General features: G+C 30.3%; 2 protein-coding genes across 2 annotated transcripts; both read left to right on the forward strand.

Moving 5' to 3' along the window:
• Positions 1-901: 901 nt before the first annotated feature.
• Positions 902-2,099, forward strand: LOC114711781 (protein ALP1-like). The gene is made up of 3 exons (XM_028896206.1): positions 902-1,184; positions 1,272-1,500; positions 1,645-2,099. Exons 1-3 carry the CDS (start codon positions 930-932, stop codon positions 2,097-2,099), a joined length of 939 nt encoding a protein of 312 aa, XP_028752039.1. The 5' UTR covers positions 902-929.
• Positions 2,100-2,324: 225 nt separating this feature from the next.
• On the forward strand, positions 2,325-3,328 carry LOC114711782 (uncharacterized protein At2g29880-like). Its single transcript, XM_028896207.1, has 2 exons — positions 2,325-2,669; positions 2,759-3,328. Exons 1-2 carry the CDS (start codon positions 2,325-2,327, stop codon positions 3,326-3,328), a joined length of 915 nt encoding a protein of 304 aa, XP_028752040.1.
• Positions 3,329-18,213: the final 14,885 nt, after the last annotated feature.

Below are 18,213 nucleotides of genomic sequence, written 5' to 3' on the forward strand. Positions count from 1 at the left end.
TTCTTGTTTTGTGGGCTTAATTGCATCTATGGTTGATACCTCTTAAAAAATATTACTGTACCCCTAATGCTTTCTTCTTTTTTTTTTAATCAGAAAACACTCCCATTAAAAATCCAGAATCTAGAAATAGAAGTTAAATTACTTCTAAGCATTTACAAAAGATTGATATGTGGCGGAATACATTAGGTGTAGATTTGTGAGCTAATTCACACAACTTTTCCCACTGCTTGTTAAGTTCTGTTTTGTTGATTCACACATTTTTCATTGATTTATGAGGACCCACGTTATTGTGTAGCATGAACAATAAATTTTCAAGTTGCAGTAGCACACGTAATAATTTATAATATTTGTAAATAATTACAGAGTGGGCATTTGGTATGACTCTTGAACAGGCATAAGTAAGCTAACCAAGAAAAAAAAGATGAAAAAAAAACCATGACAAACTTATTGTTTACCAAAGCTATAGCATATATATCAAAACTAGAAAGTTCTGATTCTTCTGGTATACTTCGGGTGAATTTATTGCCATGCTCTTATTCATAGTCTTATGTTAGGTTCATTTTTTTCTTAATATTTATTAGTTTTTGCAACTCCTTATAACTCTTTCAATTGAATTGGATTTTGTAACTCCTTGTAACTCAACTTTCTAAGATGTTATTACGTTTTTTTATACAGCCATGGAACCTGAAACAAGTGAACTAATTGTGCATCTGTTGGTTTGGTGGTTGCATGTTGTATTTGCTATGTATCAATGTTTTATGAGTGTCTGTATCACTGTTTCTATGCGTAGACGACGAATTCCTCGTCATCCATACATTGTGGACTTCTATTCTAGGAGAATTCATCTTCGAAATCTAGTGTATAATAGTGATACCACTTGCTTTCACCAAATTAGAATGAATAGGGCTACTTTTGACAAATTATGTCTCATGCTTGATGTAAAAGGTGGTTTAAAACCAACTAATAATATGTTGGTTGATGAGCAAGTTGCAATGTTTCTCCATATTCTTGCTCATCATGTAAAGAATAGAGTTGTACAATTTTATTTTGGGAGGTCTGGTGAAACTATAAGTCGATACTTTAATATTGTTTTAATGGCTATGATGCGATTGGCTGAGGAGCTGTTTAAGAAACCTGAACCGATTCATGAGGATTCAATAGACGAGAAGTGGAAGTGGTTTAAGGTATAATGTTATTGATTACAAAATTATGTAAATTAATTTTATCATTCATTTGATTGTACTAATATCATTATTTGGATGTTATTTCAGAATTGCTTGGGTGCCCTTGATGGTACCCATGTTAAAGTAAAAGTCCCTATGAAAGACAAAGCAAGGTATAGGAATAGAAAAGGAGAAATAACTACTAATGTGCTTGGTGTTTGCTCCCCTGATGCACAATTTATATATGTTCTCGCTGGTTGGGAAGGGTCAGCTGCTGATGGGAGAGTTTTGAGAGATGCTATTAATAGAAGAAATGGAAACTTAAAAGTGCCTCAAGGTAAATGTTATTTTTTGTGTATATACTTGGAAAAATTAATATCTGTATTGTTTTGAAGGTCTTTCAAAATATTATTTCTGTAGTAAGTTGAAAGCTTTCTAAAATTATTTATCATTCTCATAATTTAAATTTTTCCTCATGTAGGACAATACTATTTGGTAGATGCTGGGTATACAAATTGTGAAGGATTCCTTGCGCCTTATCGAGGTCAACGATACCATTTAAGTGAATGGAGAGATGGAAGACATCCTGTAAATGCACGTGAATGCTTTAATTTGAGACATGCGTCGGCACACAATGTCATTGAGCGTTGCTTTGGAATGTTAAAATTACGTTGGGCTATTCTCAGAAGTCCCTCATTTTACCCTGTTAGAACTCATTGTCGAATAGTCATAGCTTGTTGTCTTTTACACAATTTGATTCGTCAACAAGGATCAGATCCTCTCGAGGATGGATTTGAAGAAATGGATATGGATATATCTAACACAGATGCTCCACCTATTTTGACAATTGAGCCATCTAATGCATGGGGCAATTTTCACGAGACATTAGCCAATGAAATGTTTGCTGACTTCATGAGACATACGGATAGTAGATGAGTAGTTATGAATGTAGTGGAATTGTAATTTATTTATATAAGTGGATTAGTGTTTGTGTTATCTTATTACATGTCACTTTTCTATTATGAGTGGCCTAATGTTTGTATTGTGTTATTGGTGAAATGAAGATATTTGTTTTATAATTGAATTTACTATTATATAGGATGGTACTAACAACAATTTTCATGGGTCATTTTACTGTTTTATTAATTTCTTGTATAGATAATGGAAGCAGAGGGATCATCCAAAGGAAAGCAACGTGTTTGGACAGCTGAAGAAGATGCCTTGCTTGTTGATGCACTGCTAGTTCTTCATGAACAGGGCTGTTTAATTTCTGATAATGGTTTTAAGACAGGAATATTTACTCAATTGCAGAAAATGTTGACTGAAAAGTCTCCTCGATGTGGCATTAAGGCTGATCCTCACATTAGATCTCGTTTGAAGACGTTAAAAGTGAATTGGCAAGCCCTATATGACATGGTTAATGGAACTAATACATCAGGATTTGGATGGGATCCAGAAAATCATTGTGTTACAGCTGAAAAGGTGGTGTGGGATGAGTGCATAAAGGTAATTTTTATTACTTAATGTTTATGTTTTTTTTATAAATCATGAAATGTGAAAGTTTATTATATATTGTTTGCTTTTATTATTTCTAGAGCAACAAAAAGGCTTCACATCTTCGTGGAAAAACTTTTCCCCATTTTAATGCATTATGCACAATATTTGGAAAAGATAGAGCTACTGGAAAAGGGTCAATTTCTGGATTGGAAGGTGATCAACTTGATGAAAGTGAAATTTCCCCACAACTTGATGCAGAAAACATTGATGATGATGTTGATTTTGGAGAAGAAACAGAACCTTCAGTTGCTGCTACAATTGGAGAAGCCAATACTGCTACAACTACAAGTAGGAAGAGGAGAAGAAACAGTAGTGATCGTGATGAACTTTACATGGAAGGGCTTGAGAAAATAATGACTATTACTTGTCAAGGGATTCAAGAAGCTACTGCAACTTTGGGATCTCATGTTCAGAAGCTTGCAAGGGCTGCTGTGTTAGATAAAAAACGTGACTCTCTTTATAATGAGTTATGCAATTTGAAGGAGCTATCTTCTCATGAGATACATGATGCATTATTTAAAATTAACAAGGATGAAAATACCCTTGCTATCTTCTCAAGCCTTCCATATGAGGCAAAGTTAGAAATGGTTCGTAGGGTGCTTGCGTAGCTAGAAATGATGGTGACAATGCTTTAGGTCATATTTTCATTACACATTATTGGCCATGTATTTTGTATATTTTGTAAGTAAGCCCCTGCCATCTATTTTTTTGGTATATGCAGGGATATATACTATGGCCATTTAATATTTTTTTGGTTCGTAGGGTTATGTTCAAATCTTCTTCTGGAAGATAGTGACTTCAATTGTATCAGCTAGATTGCAATTAAATTATAATATATGCGAGAATATATATTAGGGATATGTATTATGGCAATTTATGTTATAATATAATTTGATTGTCATTATAAATATATTATCTAAATTTAGATATAATTATTAATTTTAATGTTCTTTTTTGTTGTATGAATAATTTAGATATAATTAATGCTTGTTTAATTATAAAAGATCTTATGACTTATCATTTGATTTGATTCAATATGAAAATATATGATTTAATTAGTTGAGAAAATATAATGGGATATGTATATTATTCCATTTATGCTGCAATATATTTTAATTGTCGTTATAAATATATTATCTGAATTAGTGGTCTATTTCTAATATTTTGATTTTGATATATTTGCTGGTGCAATATTTGTGCAGTATAATTATGATATATTATTACTTTGCATCATATATTCATAGTCTAAAAAGAAAATATATTATAAACAATCACACTGATCTAATTTAAAGTCAAATGACAAAGCTACATTGTAACATAAATATGCTTAAAAAAATTTGTATCTCATAAACCTCTCTATTTAAGAAGATTTATCACCAACTCTTTCTTTGCATTAAGTGAAAGATGAGAAAAAATAACACGTAACTCATCATCTCTAACCAACTTAACATAAGCTTGTTGGCGCTCCTCATCAGTTATTCCTTCTACCTTCAAGACCTCATCATGAAGCATCTCAAACTCATTAACAACTTCATTATAAATATGTGGATCTTCTTCAACAATCTTGCCATTGTTGAACACCATGTTAAGAGCATCAAAATGAGGGAATGATTTTCCACGTAACTTCCCAACTTTCTTGTGGACCTATATAAATAATCAAAACAAGTAATTACAAATTGCTCACATTAAATTATTAATAATTTTATCTATAGGCTTACCTTGATATAATCATTCCATACATTCTCTTCTGCAATGATACATTTTTCTTCAGCATCCCACTGAAATCCCAAATTATGTGTATCATGTATCATCTCATATATCATAATCCAATCTTGTCTAAGTTTGTTTAGCCGAGAAACAATGTCAGGCATAGCTTTTATCCCACACCCATCAACCTCATGCTCCATCAATTTTTCTATTTTCTTAAATAAATATGGTTTGAACTCATTTCCAGCCATCAAGCTTCCTTCTTCTTCCACAAACTTTAATAAGCATTCAATCAGGACCTCATCCTCCTTAGGAGTCCATAAGTGAAGATTTCTTGCCATATCCTTGCATAATAATAAAGTCAGAATAGTAATAAAGGGAAATATATGTAGTTTAAGTCCTTCTAATCACAAGAATTATATTCAACCATCAGCACTAAATAACTACAATTTGAGACTAAACAACCAATTCTAGAAATTAAAATTTCTCTTCAAACCAATTTCAATATATAAAACAGTTTCTAATATATAATAGTGAAAGAAAGTACTTTCAGAAACACCATATTAAATCTTGAAACAGTATTTAACTAATAATAGTAACCACGAAAAGCAATACTCCTGCATAGCAATACTCCTGCATAATTTATCATTGAGATTAACATGGACTATCATATATGTTTCAACTCATTAGAATAGTTCGACACTCCTGCTCTCTGTACCAATGTATACTACACCATACAATTTTTTTTTTTTAATTTCTTCCTTTTCATTTAACCAAGCATTATTTTCTTGAACCTTTACCCAGGAGATCAGAACATGAATAAATATTGATGAAAATAAAAAAAGCAATATACAAACTCACAAGTTCTTCTACCGAAAAAAAAAAGAAAAGTTTTCGATCGCAAAAACTTACGGGGGCAAATCTTCGTCTTCAATTCAGATTGGCACAGATGAGGGAACGAAGGCCAAGGAGGAAGAGAAATTGATGGTGTTGCAGTGCCTTATGGAGTATATGAATATGAAATCGGAGAATGCGAGGCAGAGGACGTGAGGCGTAGCGATTTGCTGAAGGAGATAATTGGGCCAAAATGAACGACTAGGGCAAGAGAAATTTCATTATTCTGTTTTATTTTTTTACTTTTTTAATGAGGGCAATAAGGTCTTTTTATGTTACTTTCACACATTTTATCTTTTTTTTAATAAAAAAGTTTATATCAATTCCCCATTCATTTCTATCACACCAAACAAACTTTTAAAGCTCACTTCCAGCCCAATTCCACCACTTCCACTTCTACTTCCATTTCTACTTCCACTTCCATCAAAAACTTTTCCATCCTACCAAACGAGGCATTTTTCTAAAAAGGAAATGATTTTTCCAACAATTAACCAAAAAAATTACTACTATCATCTAACAAAAGATATCAAATTGTTTACAAGCACAAATTTCAGTAACTAAATTGGTTGTTTGTTATACTAAAATAAGAAAGTTTGACATTTGTTTAAATCAGATTTTTACATTTGAGGAAGAAGGGGCTCGCAATAAAAAGAGATATAGGAATTAATAAACACAAAAAATAGAGCTTGCTAGCTAAGCAATAATTAGTAACTTAATCTTTTTTCCTAAACCAAAAAGAAGTAACTTGAAAGTTTTATCAAATAAAAACACAGTAAAAACAGATATTTAACAATATAGAGGTTTTTAAAGAAACATAAACAGTCATAAATTTCAATGGGTTTGAACAAAAACAATTAATCGTTTATTGGTAATAAACCATATTCTTCCAAGAAACCAACCTAAATTGCAAAGTTACTTGGCCATATCCACAAATAATTATCTGCCAATCATCTAATATTTGGTACCTGAACGGATGCTCTGTACGTGTTACTAAGGATGAAAGATTACTAGCGTAATATCAAGAATATAGTATTTTGAGAAGAAGACATTTATGAGTTTGTTAGTTACGATAACCTTCTCTGGCAACCATAGAAATCATTGATCTCATATAAAGTACCAAAAAGCACCAAAACCATTTGGAGATAGAGGAGACAAATGCCTAAACATTTTAAGAGGCACATACAAATAAATTGTAAGTGAGGTGATTATCAGCAAACATAGAATGGCTAAAATATCAAGGTCAAAATGTCCACTTTGCAAAGGTTTAACAAAATGAAATACGTGTCATATGATTTTATCTCATGACTAACAATAATTTTCTCACTACATCATAAGCAAAGAAAAACCTCTTTGTTTATATTGTCCAGTATATTCTCTACAAAGTCATGTTGGCGTATGTAAAGGGAAATAGGGCCAGAGGAGTGTACACAGACGCATATGAGTATTTATTCATCATTCATCAAATTTAGAAAACTTCAATGCCTGTAAAGGGAAAAGGTTTACGCGGAACGGAAAAAATCTCATAACATCATGAATAATTTATTAAATGAATAGCTAATGTTCAAAATAAAACAGCTTAAAAGCCTATATTGTAATTAAGAGACAGCAAGTAATGAATTGCACAATCACTAAGACAGTCAATGACTAAAACCAGTGAATATACTTGAAATTGTACAGTGAGGAGCAAAATCCAAACACACAAGTATGAGAAAATCAATACAAGTTATGCAAGTCAAGCTTAGTCACCTGTTCAAAAAGTTAAACCAGTGAATATGCAAGTCATGCTCTTCTAATAAGTTAATTAGGTGTGTCCATTAGACTACTCATGAAGCAACTCTTTGTCCATAGCTTGACTCTAAATTTTTGACTGAAACAACAAAATTAAAATAAAATTGGTGGAAAGCACAGTAATTTTGCAGAAGCCTAAGTTCAAGAAATTGAAATTTAATTTGTTATTCATTTCATCCCCGCCTACATGTCTTTATGATGCACTTTTAACCACAGCATGTGGATTTAAATAATTACATTATGTTTAAACTTGAAATATATAATTTCCCCTTCGCAAGAAAAAAATTAAAATCTATCTATTACCCCTTTATACATGATGACTATTGCACCATTAAGCATGGGTTCATAAGTAATATAGTTTTTTGGCCAAAAAACAAAACAGTAACGGGTGTTTGGCAACCCTTAAAAGTGCTTCTAAAGAGCACTTTTCCATAAAATGAGACAAGTTCCTATATATATTTACTCTGTAGACCGTAAAAGCACTTTTAAAACTATGATTTGGTTTCTATCTAAATATTCGTTGTGCCCAGTAATCAACCACAATTAGTAGTAACCTGTGGTCAAAGAATAAAGGTGTTGAATCAATTCAAGGTTAGTATTGGCCCTTTTTACATTTTGTAACTTTCAAAACATTTAATAATTTCCTGAAAAATCAGCACAAAACTTAAACATTTAAATTTTAAAAAAATGTAATATTAAACAATAATTCCAAATCTTAAATATGTCCACACAAATTTTAAAAGGATAATATATTTACAGTTGACATATTTAAATTTAAATTATAATAATTGATTTTAAATATATAAATTAATTTGATAAAAAATGGATTTTTTAATCAAGGATGATTTTTCATTTATATTCATGATGACAATGATCAATTATAATTGACAAATTTTTTTATGAAGTTATTTTGTACATCTTTAATTAGAGATTATTAATTACTAAAATATTTCTGCTTAAAATTATTTATTATTTCAAAAGTTACACCGGTATATTGTTTAAGATCCCATTACTATAATAATTTTTAGAATTATAACTCAAATACGGGTATGCATATTGAAAAAGTAGTTGCAAAATGCTTGTGCCGCACCTACAGGTGTGAATGGAATGTCTTGGCAGCACAAAATGTTGAATCGCTGCGGCCTAGCTTTCTTCCGGGACACTAAGGAATAGTTAGCTAAAATAATATTATATATTTAGCATGAAAAAAAATAAAAATGAACCCTAAAGCAAAATAATTTAATGTTGTAAAAATGAAATATTAAATGTTTATCTCCCTCGAAGCGATACTCGACATAAATTAGTGAACTAAAAGCAATTAAATATCCTTGCCGAAAAAATCAATTGAATATATCAATCACTCAAATAAATCCTTATTCTAACTTCAAATTTATAATATTAAAAAATTATGGCCGAAAAAATACATATTCTTTAATTTGATTGGAAAATAGCGCATGAAAAAGATAAGGTTTTTTTTTTTAAGGAAAATATGTTGCTTGCACTATTTATCTTTTCCCCGAATTATAAGGATCATTTGTTCTAATTTAATTAAATTAAAAATATATTTAAATATATAAGTTTAAGTATCAAAAATTTCTCCAACATTTTACTTGTATTCATTCATTAAACAAAAAAATTTAAACAATACTCCTCCGGTCTTTAATATAAAACCCAATTATTGAGTTGGTTTTGGTTCTAAATATAAGACCCATTTCTCATATTTATCAATTTTCTCTAAATTACCCCTATGAATACTTCTTCAACCATAATCAAGTAGAAGAGGGAGACATGGTATTAAAAAAGATGATTATGGTGTTTTAGGAAAAACGTGTCATATTTATTATAATTAACTAACTTACCCAACTTCCTTAATCTAATCAAATTAGTTAAATGAGTTTTATATTAAGGACCGGAGGAGTATCATGGATGATTGATTTAAAAGGGTCAAGTTATGCACGGTCCCATGTGCTTTGAATTAATATGTTAACATTCGCGTATCCAATATTCTTAGGTGTTAAAAAACGCCAATAAATCATTGTGAGTTCGGCAAATAACAAATGTAACGTGCTTTAACAGTGATAAACACGATATCTGCACGTACATATAAAGGAAGCAATACAAATATATATATATATATATATATATATATAACTTGTGTGATTACCAATAGTTTGTTGAGCATGCCTCATGGTAGACGCTTCCATTCAAAAGCTCTTGAAGATGTGCTTAAGTTGCTCCAACGTCTTCACTGTTAACTTCTTGTTTAAGGAATCCGGAAGGGCATCTTTAAAATATGTTTGATTCGGTGCTCCTTCTTTGATCTCAGCTTCTTTAAGATAAATCTAAAAATATTAAACTACACGTGGTGTTTTCATAATTCAATATAAAGTAAGTATAACTAATGACTCATGTTAATTCATAATGGGCGAGAATTATGAAAAATAAAGCACTTCAACGATAACATTTGAAATGAAATATGACTAATCATAGTTGAGTGAATTAGAGTATTTGAATATTAAATAAAGAATGAGTCATAGTATCCTGTAAAATAAGATACTAAAAATAATTAATAAACCATGGAGCACTTTGATTCAGAGTTATAGCAGTGTCGTTCATCTCCGCAACATTTTTCATGTACAATCTCCTCCAAATGTAATGTTTAAGCTTCTTTCCAGTAATCTTACTTTCAGTAATCCTAAACACCCAATTAAGGTACGTGTCTGACTTCTTTATAGATACTCAATAGTTCTGTTATTTATATTTCTTGGACACCTGATAACTCTGCATTTGCAGTTATAAATGCATAAATCCCAATCTAATAATATTCTTAAAATACGGAGGAAAGCTATTATAATAATTATTTTTTTTATATACTCAACTATACATGCACTCATAAAAATCATGACCATAATACCCAAAAACATAATCCGATGACATCCCACTGCTAGGTAAGGCTGAATTTTTTTTTTCTTTCTTTTTTAACCATAACTCGAAAAACAATGGTGAAAAGACCCCTAATATTCGATCTTGATGAGATCATCACAAGAATTTCATTTAATAAAACCTCAACATAGAAATAGCTGAGTATCATAAACCACAATACTTCTATCACAATTAGTACTATCTTCTAAAATTAAGTGCATGAACACATACATAATGTACACTTAGTATCATTGATGTTATCATAAACCACCATACTTCTATCACAATTAGTACAATCTTCTAAAATTAAGTGCATGAACACATACATAATATACACTTAGTATCATTGATGTGTCACTGTTTTATAATATATTTTTATATACAATTAAGGGATTTTATAATGTTTAAAGGGTTTTAAATACAGAAGATACTCATATTTTAAAATAAAGAAATTATATAAATTAATTGCTTAAAAATGTATTTCTTATGATATTTTTATAATTTCCCTTTTTGAAAGAGGTCTTTGCTTTGATTCTAGGAAATACTTTATCAAGCAAAACATGGATCCCATGAAAACTACATTTGTGGCAGCCACGTGGCATTAAAAGAGAATTTTTCAATTATCTAATTAGAAATTATTCAAAATATCCAACAAAATATCTCTTATCTTCCACCATAAATTAAAGAGCTTGAATAATTAATTTCTTTACTGAATAATTCTTTTATCGTATTTTGAATTTGAATAAATATTTTATTCATATATCTATTATCCATTTAATTTTTCAAATATCAATATTATCATCTTTATCCTCTTTCTAAACCCTAACCCCAATTCATCTTACCACCATATCTTTATTCAAATTTGAAATATTATCCTTTTATCCAATATCATTTAAATTTAAAAGCTCTTTTCCTTTGATTGCCATGAAGATCACATGAAATCAAGAGAATTCAAATTTAAAATTCTATCAAACTAGAAGTCTTGAGGGTTTCCTCCTCCAACTAGGATAAGTTCAAGCACTATAAAAGGAGATCAAGGGAGACTTGGAGAAAAACGAAACCATCTGCACTACACAAGCACAAGCATACACTTGGCTTTCTGCTGTGTCTAGTTGTTTTACTATCTTCTTTTTATTATTTTCTTTTTACCATTATGGTGTCATCTAGCCATATGTGTGGCTAGTCCTCTTTGTTCTTAAGGACAAGATGACGTGGTTTGAGTTTTTATTTATATTAGGGAGTTTGTTAGTTTTCATATTTCAATCCACTAGTATGTTGATTTTATGAATTTCCTATGTTAAGATTTTGATTCTTTTTGTGGACCGATATTTGATTTGTATTTTAGTTTAAATAATTATATTTTGAAGTTTTTAATAAATATATTTTTAGTTTCCTCATGATTTTATGAGTGTTTATCTTTATAAATTTTTATTTTGATTTGCACAAGTAGTTCATGCTGTAACCCATTTAACCCATGTAGGGGTGAGTATTCAGTTATTTGATTTAGTTAATGATAATAACTGAGTTAACAAGACTGATCATAATTTCAGCATCAAACCGAAATTGAACATGTTGAACTAACCAAACAAAATTAATCGAAATAAATTCGGTTCAACTAGTTGGCTTGTTCAGTTATTGGGTCCCTTTTTTGGGCTTTTTTCTGTTCCAAATAGTATAATAGTAGCCCAGATAATGGAATAAAAGTCTAAACAGTAATATTCCTTTGTACAATGAATTTGGATATTTAACAAGTGTAATAAAACTTCTAAATTTCAAAATCAAATACATCTAATTACACAATTCATATATCACACATTTCTAAGCATTAATCAATGTTTAAGCATTAATCCAATGGAGCATACAAATTGATAACAAATAAAAATCCAAACAAACAGACTACCAACAACATAACATATGAAATTTAAAATTACAACAAATTCCAACCAACCCATGTCCCCATGTTCCTTGCATGCAATCTGCCAACAAGTCACCAATAGCTTCAACTAAAGTAAGAAAATTAAACAGTGCACAACTTTAGAGTTAAAGAGAAACAAATAAATTAAGCATAAGATTTATTTACTCTTGAATCTTTTCCTTGTTACATCTAAAATATATCAACAGTTACCTCTAATGTAATTTTTCGCAAATCTACACATAATGAAAAACAAAATAAGACCTGATATATCACAATAAATCAAATATTACATTGTGCCTATTTGGAGCCAGTTTGAGTGGCGTTTAAGTAGCTTTTAAAGGTTAAAAGCACTTTTGGCACGTTTGATGGTGTTTAGAGTAGCTTAGAAAGTTAAGAGCTTATATCAAAATGGCAGACTTATGTCAAAAGCCAAAATTTGATTACTTTGGTGTTAGAAAAGTGGAGAAAGAAGGTCCCACTTTAAAAAATTTACTACCATATATAGAGAAAGAGGTTGAATCATGAAGAGACAATATATTAATTGCTACTCTTTAAATCCTTTTTATAAGATAGAGAGAAATTTTTTTTTTGGCCTTATTTATATCTCTAAATGTAAATTTTACACTTCAATAATTATTTGTTGACTTTGCTTTTGTGATGTATAATTTATATTAAATAAGGATAAAGTTGAAAACTTCTTGAATTTTAAATAAGAGTTAATAAAGTTTAAAATTTTTCTTAGTTTTTTTGAAATATATTGGAAGTGACTTATAACTAGAATCACAGAAATAGTCTTTTTAATCCATAATATAATATGTCAATTAAACTTTTTCACAAAATAGGGAATGTTAGTTAAATCATTAAACATTTTTTAATTTTTTGAGTTCAATGATTTAGTTATTTGATGCTTATTTTTTGAACTAAAAGGAGTATTATTTAATAAAATTAATGTCTTTTTCAGTTATTTTACAACCAAACTTGCATTTTCAATAATTATTTAAACAACTTTATTTTTACGAACTGACTTATTTATAAGGCTAATCCAAGAAACTTTTCTATTTTTATAAACTAACTTTTATAAAGTCTAATCCAAACATAAATCACATTATCCAATCTAACTTTTATCCAATATAACTTTTTTAAAAGTCACATTGAAAATAAGTTACTTATTTTACCGTCAATCCAAACAGACCCATTATTCTTATAAAATTATGAAGTAAAAGTAAAACATTACGAAGTTCTATCTTTTTTATATCATCATTCCCTTCTTCTACAACATATTGAAGTGAGTGTTTAAGCTAATCTTGAGCACAAATTAGAGATTGCATAGCTTTAGGAGTTAAAGAGCTCCTAAATGAATCTAGAACTCATCCTCCTATGCTAAACATAGACTCTGATGCAACTATAAAAATTAGCATAGTCAAAACATCTCTTGCTAGTAGAGAAAGAATAGGAAATCTAGAACCATTTAGCTTTGACCAACATAAAATATCAAAATCATCTTTATTAACCTCAATTTCTTTATTCAAATATCTATCAATCTTAGCTAGTTCTTCTACCAAGACACTCATTCAAGAATTCTTTTTCCTTAATATCAAGCAATTTTCTGGCTTTTACAGCAGGGTTATCATCTTCATGAAAATCTTCTTGTGTGCCATGCAATGGCTCCCTATTAGATTGTGTTGAGAAGGACTTTCTTACTCTTCCTAAATTAGTCAATTAGGTCTTATATCAATAAGAAGTGGAGGTGATATTAGATTGAACGAGGAGAGGGAGAATTATACGCTGACCTAACGAGATCTGCAATGGAGGGAAGCTCAAAATAAGGCACTATATTAAGTATGGCGTGGCCATAGATGAGTGCAACTATTATAGTCCGAGCCCAGAAGCTTACAGAGCTTGAATCGAATGGGAATTGCATTCCAACTGTATCGAATAGTTCGGAGATGAGAAACGCAAAAGCTACATGTTGGGTGATAAACCTACAAATATAAGAGCATCAAATTAATAATGAGACGGTCATACTAAGGTAGCGCTTCAAATATAGAGTAACTAAAACCAAATACATACCTCTAAAAGGGAAACATATTCAGTAGTACAGACAACCAAATATTGGGAATTACATATAAATCCACTGAGGACTTATATGCAATTCGAAGCTCATCAGGAATACGTGATGTAGTTTGTGATCCTGTTGACTTAATTTCTTGTAACGAAAAGTAGAGAAGCATGTAAGGCAAATTAATTAAGATAGAAAGAAAGGAATTTAAATGGCATGAGTAGCAGATATAAGAAAGCAGATTAATACAAAGAAGGAGGAAAGCACCTTAAGAATACGAACAGATAACTGCTGGATGCTAAAGTAGGCTGTTAAGATCGATTTGAGAGATGGTGATTAATGAAAACAAGAAATATATATCGCTAAGTTATTATATAGACAACGGAGCAACTAGAGTCGACTTCCGTACATATATAATAACGGTGCATGATGGATGTAATAAACAGCATTATATTATATGTAAGATATTTTAATTTTATATATATTATATTAATTTATTTTAATTAAAATATTCTAAGTGTGCCGTTAGTTAGTTAGGCTTAGTACAAATAGGGTTTTAGATTCAATCCCTTTTAGTCATTTCATAACTTTGATGGTTGGTTATATCATGATAGCTAACTGAGTGAGCATATAGAAAATCTAATGCATGACTTTTGAGGTTCCCTGAATGGTGACGGTTTTTTTTCAATTATATCACTGTGCCCATTTTCTAGTTAGAAGAGATCCTGACATTCTTTCTACTAATAATAGTTTATGATTTTAGTTATTCTAATCCAGATTAAGACCGAGAGTATTATAGATTGTTTCTTTGAATTATCTAGGATGGTGAGAGTTATTTATAAGTCTATCATTGCTATTCTGATGATGATTGTAAAATTTCATATGAATATTTGGATAAATATATATTTGTTCATATGGTTAGTTCTAACATGTGTCATCAAATCTAGGTTTCTAGATCTCCCTCTGTCCACTAATTGATGTACATGATGCATTGATTAATTTTATTTTTCACGTATTGTGAATATTTTCCTGGTGAGAAAATTTCGATGAACATCGTAATCTTCCTATAATGAAATCTCTCTTGTCCGTGAACTTATTATTTTGGTATGAGTTTGAACCACAAGTTTTGGAAAAATGAGGCGCATGTTCATCTTGTCTCAAATGCTATCTAATTCGAAGTTGCATATTCCATGAAGTAGGTTTCGATCTTTTATTAAATGGATAATTTGTCTGATGTCATTGTGTGCTTTTGAAACCTTAATCTTGGGTTTTGGACCCAAGGAGGATGGTTATATAAATTCTCCAGTTTTGGCATCAGTAATTCATCCTAAAGCCACCGGAAAAGGCATCTGGTTCCCCGTAAAAAAGAAAAAAGATCATCTGTGCTTGCAGAACGGGCTGCTGCATCTGGTTCTGTTTTGGGGTCGCACATGATGTCTGGTCGGGTTCATAGAGATCCATTTCCATGAGGAAAGAGAGACGTAAAACGCACGGTTTAAGTTATTCCTTGTTTGGGGTATGTTTGTTTTGGGCCACGGAGTTGAAGGCCTTCATATTTGGTCTCAACTTTTAAGTTTGCCCTTCATGGGCCCGCCGGTCTCTTAGGCCTTCCTTTTTTAAGTGGTTTTACTCTTTTTTATTTTCATCTTTTCTGGCTTGGGCCTACATTTTTCGGCTTCTAAAATTTTATTTTAATTTCAGTTTTAATTTCTTCAAGCTGGGCCTAGACTATTGGGTTTTATTTTTTGGATATTTTACCTTTCCTAGTTATGGGCTCACAGATTTCGGCCTCTAGTTTTGCATTTTTTTATACGTTAATTGGACTGTGCGAAAATCTCTATTTTCTCGTTTTTCATTTTAATTTCCAGATTGGGCCTTTCTTGTTTCTGGGTCATTGACTTGAAACAAAACTACAACCTTTTGCACAGTAACGCTATAATTGAGTTTTGGGCCTTGGATTGAACTTTATTTGTTCAGATGAGATTTTAGTTTTGCATTGTTTTTAATTCTTGACAATTGTTTGGGCCAGATTTAATCTGTTTTTCTTTTTTAACGAACAGTTACAGATTGGGCTTTTTTTGGGGTTAAATTATAAGTTTTTTATTGTGGAAATTGTTTTTGGGCCCTGTTTTGGTTTTCAGTGGTTTGGGCTGTTTGAAATGATTTTCCAGAAATTGTTTTGGACGTTTTAGTTTCCTGATTTATTATTTGAGCTTCTTTTTGGGCCTCCAATTTTTATTTGTTTCTTAAATTTTGAATTTTGGGCGCTATTTTTCATCTTGTTGCATCGGCCATTTTTATTTTATTCCTAGAAGCAATTTTGGCCTAAATAAGGTATCATTTAAATTATCTTTTATTTATTTAGCCATTTTGTTTATGTATTTTTTAAATAAAAATAGAAATAAATTTAGCTATTTTACATACCGTGAAATTTTGCAAAATATTTTTTGTCTATTATTTACTTGTTTAAATATTTGTTTTAGGTAATTATATATTTGTTTGAATAATGAAAAAAATTATATTTGAGTTGAAATATGCTGAATTTGATTTATTAAATAATTTTTGGGTGCATAAAATAGTGGAATAATTTAATTTAGTTATTTAGTTACTTATGCTGATTAAATTAATTAGTTAAGTTTTGCATTATATTTTGCATATATAGGATTCAAATACACATAGTTGATGATTGTGATTAGTGTGCAGAGTTAATAAGGAGTAGCCATAGCATACTTTTCTATAGTGCATGCATAAATAAAATCACATATGGATTTTAAAATATTAATTATAATCAATGAGTAATTATAATTTGATCACATAATTGGTTTAGTTGATCAAATTAATTAGTAGAAATTCTCCGTCACCAATTTGTGATGTGGTGATGATGTGGACAAGGTAATGATGTAGACAATGGGATGATAAAAATTTAGCAACGGATTAATGACGAAATTTCTGTTACCAATTTGTGACAGAATTTCCCGTCACTATTTTGGGACAGAATTTATGTTTGATGTCCGTCACTAATTAGTGATGAATTAGTGACAAAAAAATTCCATAACTAATTTTCATCTCTAATCTATCAGTAATCAGTGACGAAATTTTGAATTCCATCACTAAAATAATTAGTGATCGAAAAAATTATGTTGCTAACTAAATTTCGTCATTAATTCGTTGCTAATTTTGATTAGCCAAAGAAATTCCCTCACTAAATTTTGTAGCTAATTTGATGCTTTTTTGTAGCGTGTTTGTGATACCACTATTGCAAAAAAGGCATTTTATGATGGTTAAAAATGAGCTTTTCACGGTGGTTTTAAGTACGATATTTATAACATCTCAAATTTTGGGCATAGAAATGCCAGAGTTAGCCTTAAATGGAAACTACTAGACCCTTTTTGGTAGAAGTTTTAGAAGTTTCCTAGAAGGATGAGAGGATTTTAAGGGATTAAATCGTAAAGTAAGAGTTTTCTTGAACCATGAAATAGGCAAGTTAGAGACTCCGATGAAGTCTTGAGTGCTCAAGGATGTGAGTTGGAGATGACTAAGAGCTAAAGGTTATGTTGAGAACCTTAGTGAGATGATTCTTGAGGTTAAACCCAAATAGGGACTTATTGTAAGTTTGGAAGGTTTCAGGCCAAAACGGGCAATGATGGAAACTACACGAAAAAATTCAAGAAAAATTCCAGAAAATTGGGAGATAAGGTTCTAGGGTCCGTATGAAGTTAAAAATGATAAAAATATCTCTAAAGCAAATTGATGAAATTCCTAGGATTTTGACTAATTATGAATATTAGCAAAAATTAAATTATTAAAAATATGAAAAGGCCTTAGATAATTGAAAAAAATGGGGACTAAATACTTGAATAATTATTATAGGTTTTAAAAATGATTTCATTCCCAGAAAGCGAAGAGGTTAAAAATGAATTTAAAGTCTATTTATATACTATCTGGGAAAAATCAAAATAAACCGTCTATAGGTTGACTTTTGACTTGAGAAAAATTAGAGAAATTTCTCATGATAAAAACACAGTATTCGTACCTACACACAAATTCTAGGAGTCAGAGACTGATAGAGAGAATTTGGTCAAGTTTACTTCGAAATAAATATTATTAAACATTTTAATGAAAGAACAAAGCGAGAGAATCACTCCCTTTTTAGGCATGTTATATAATACCATGTGAAGTTAACTGTCATGAAAAAATGATGCTAAAAC

Source organism: Neltuma alba, unplaced genomic scaffold, assembly GCF_004799145.2.
Source record: "Neltuma alba isolate B1F8T4 unplaced genomic scaffold, ASM479914v2 tig00011318_pilon, whole genome shotgun sequence".
In the NCBI taxonomy this organism is placed as follows: Eukaryota; Viridiplantae; Streptophyta; class Magnoliopsida; order Fabales; family Fabaceae; genus Neltuma; species Neltuma alba.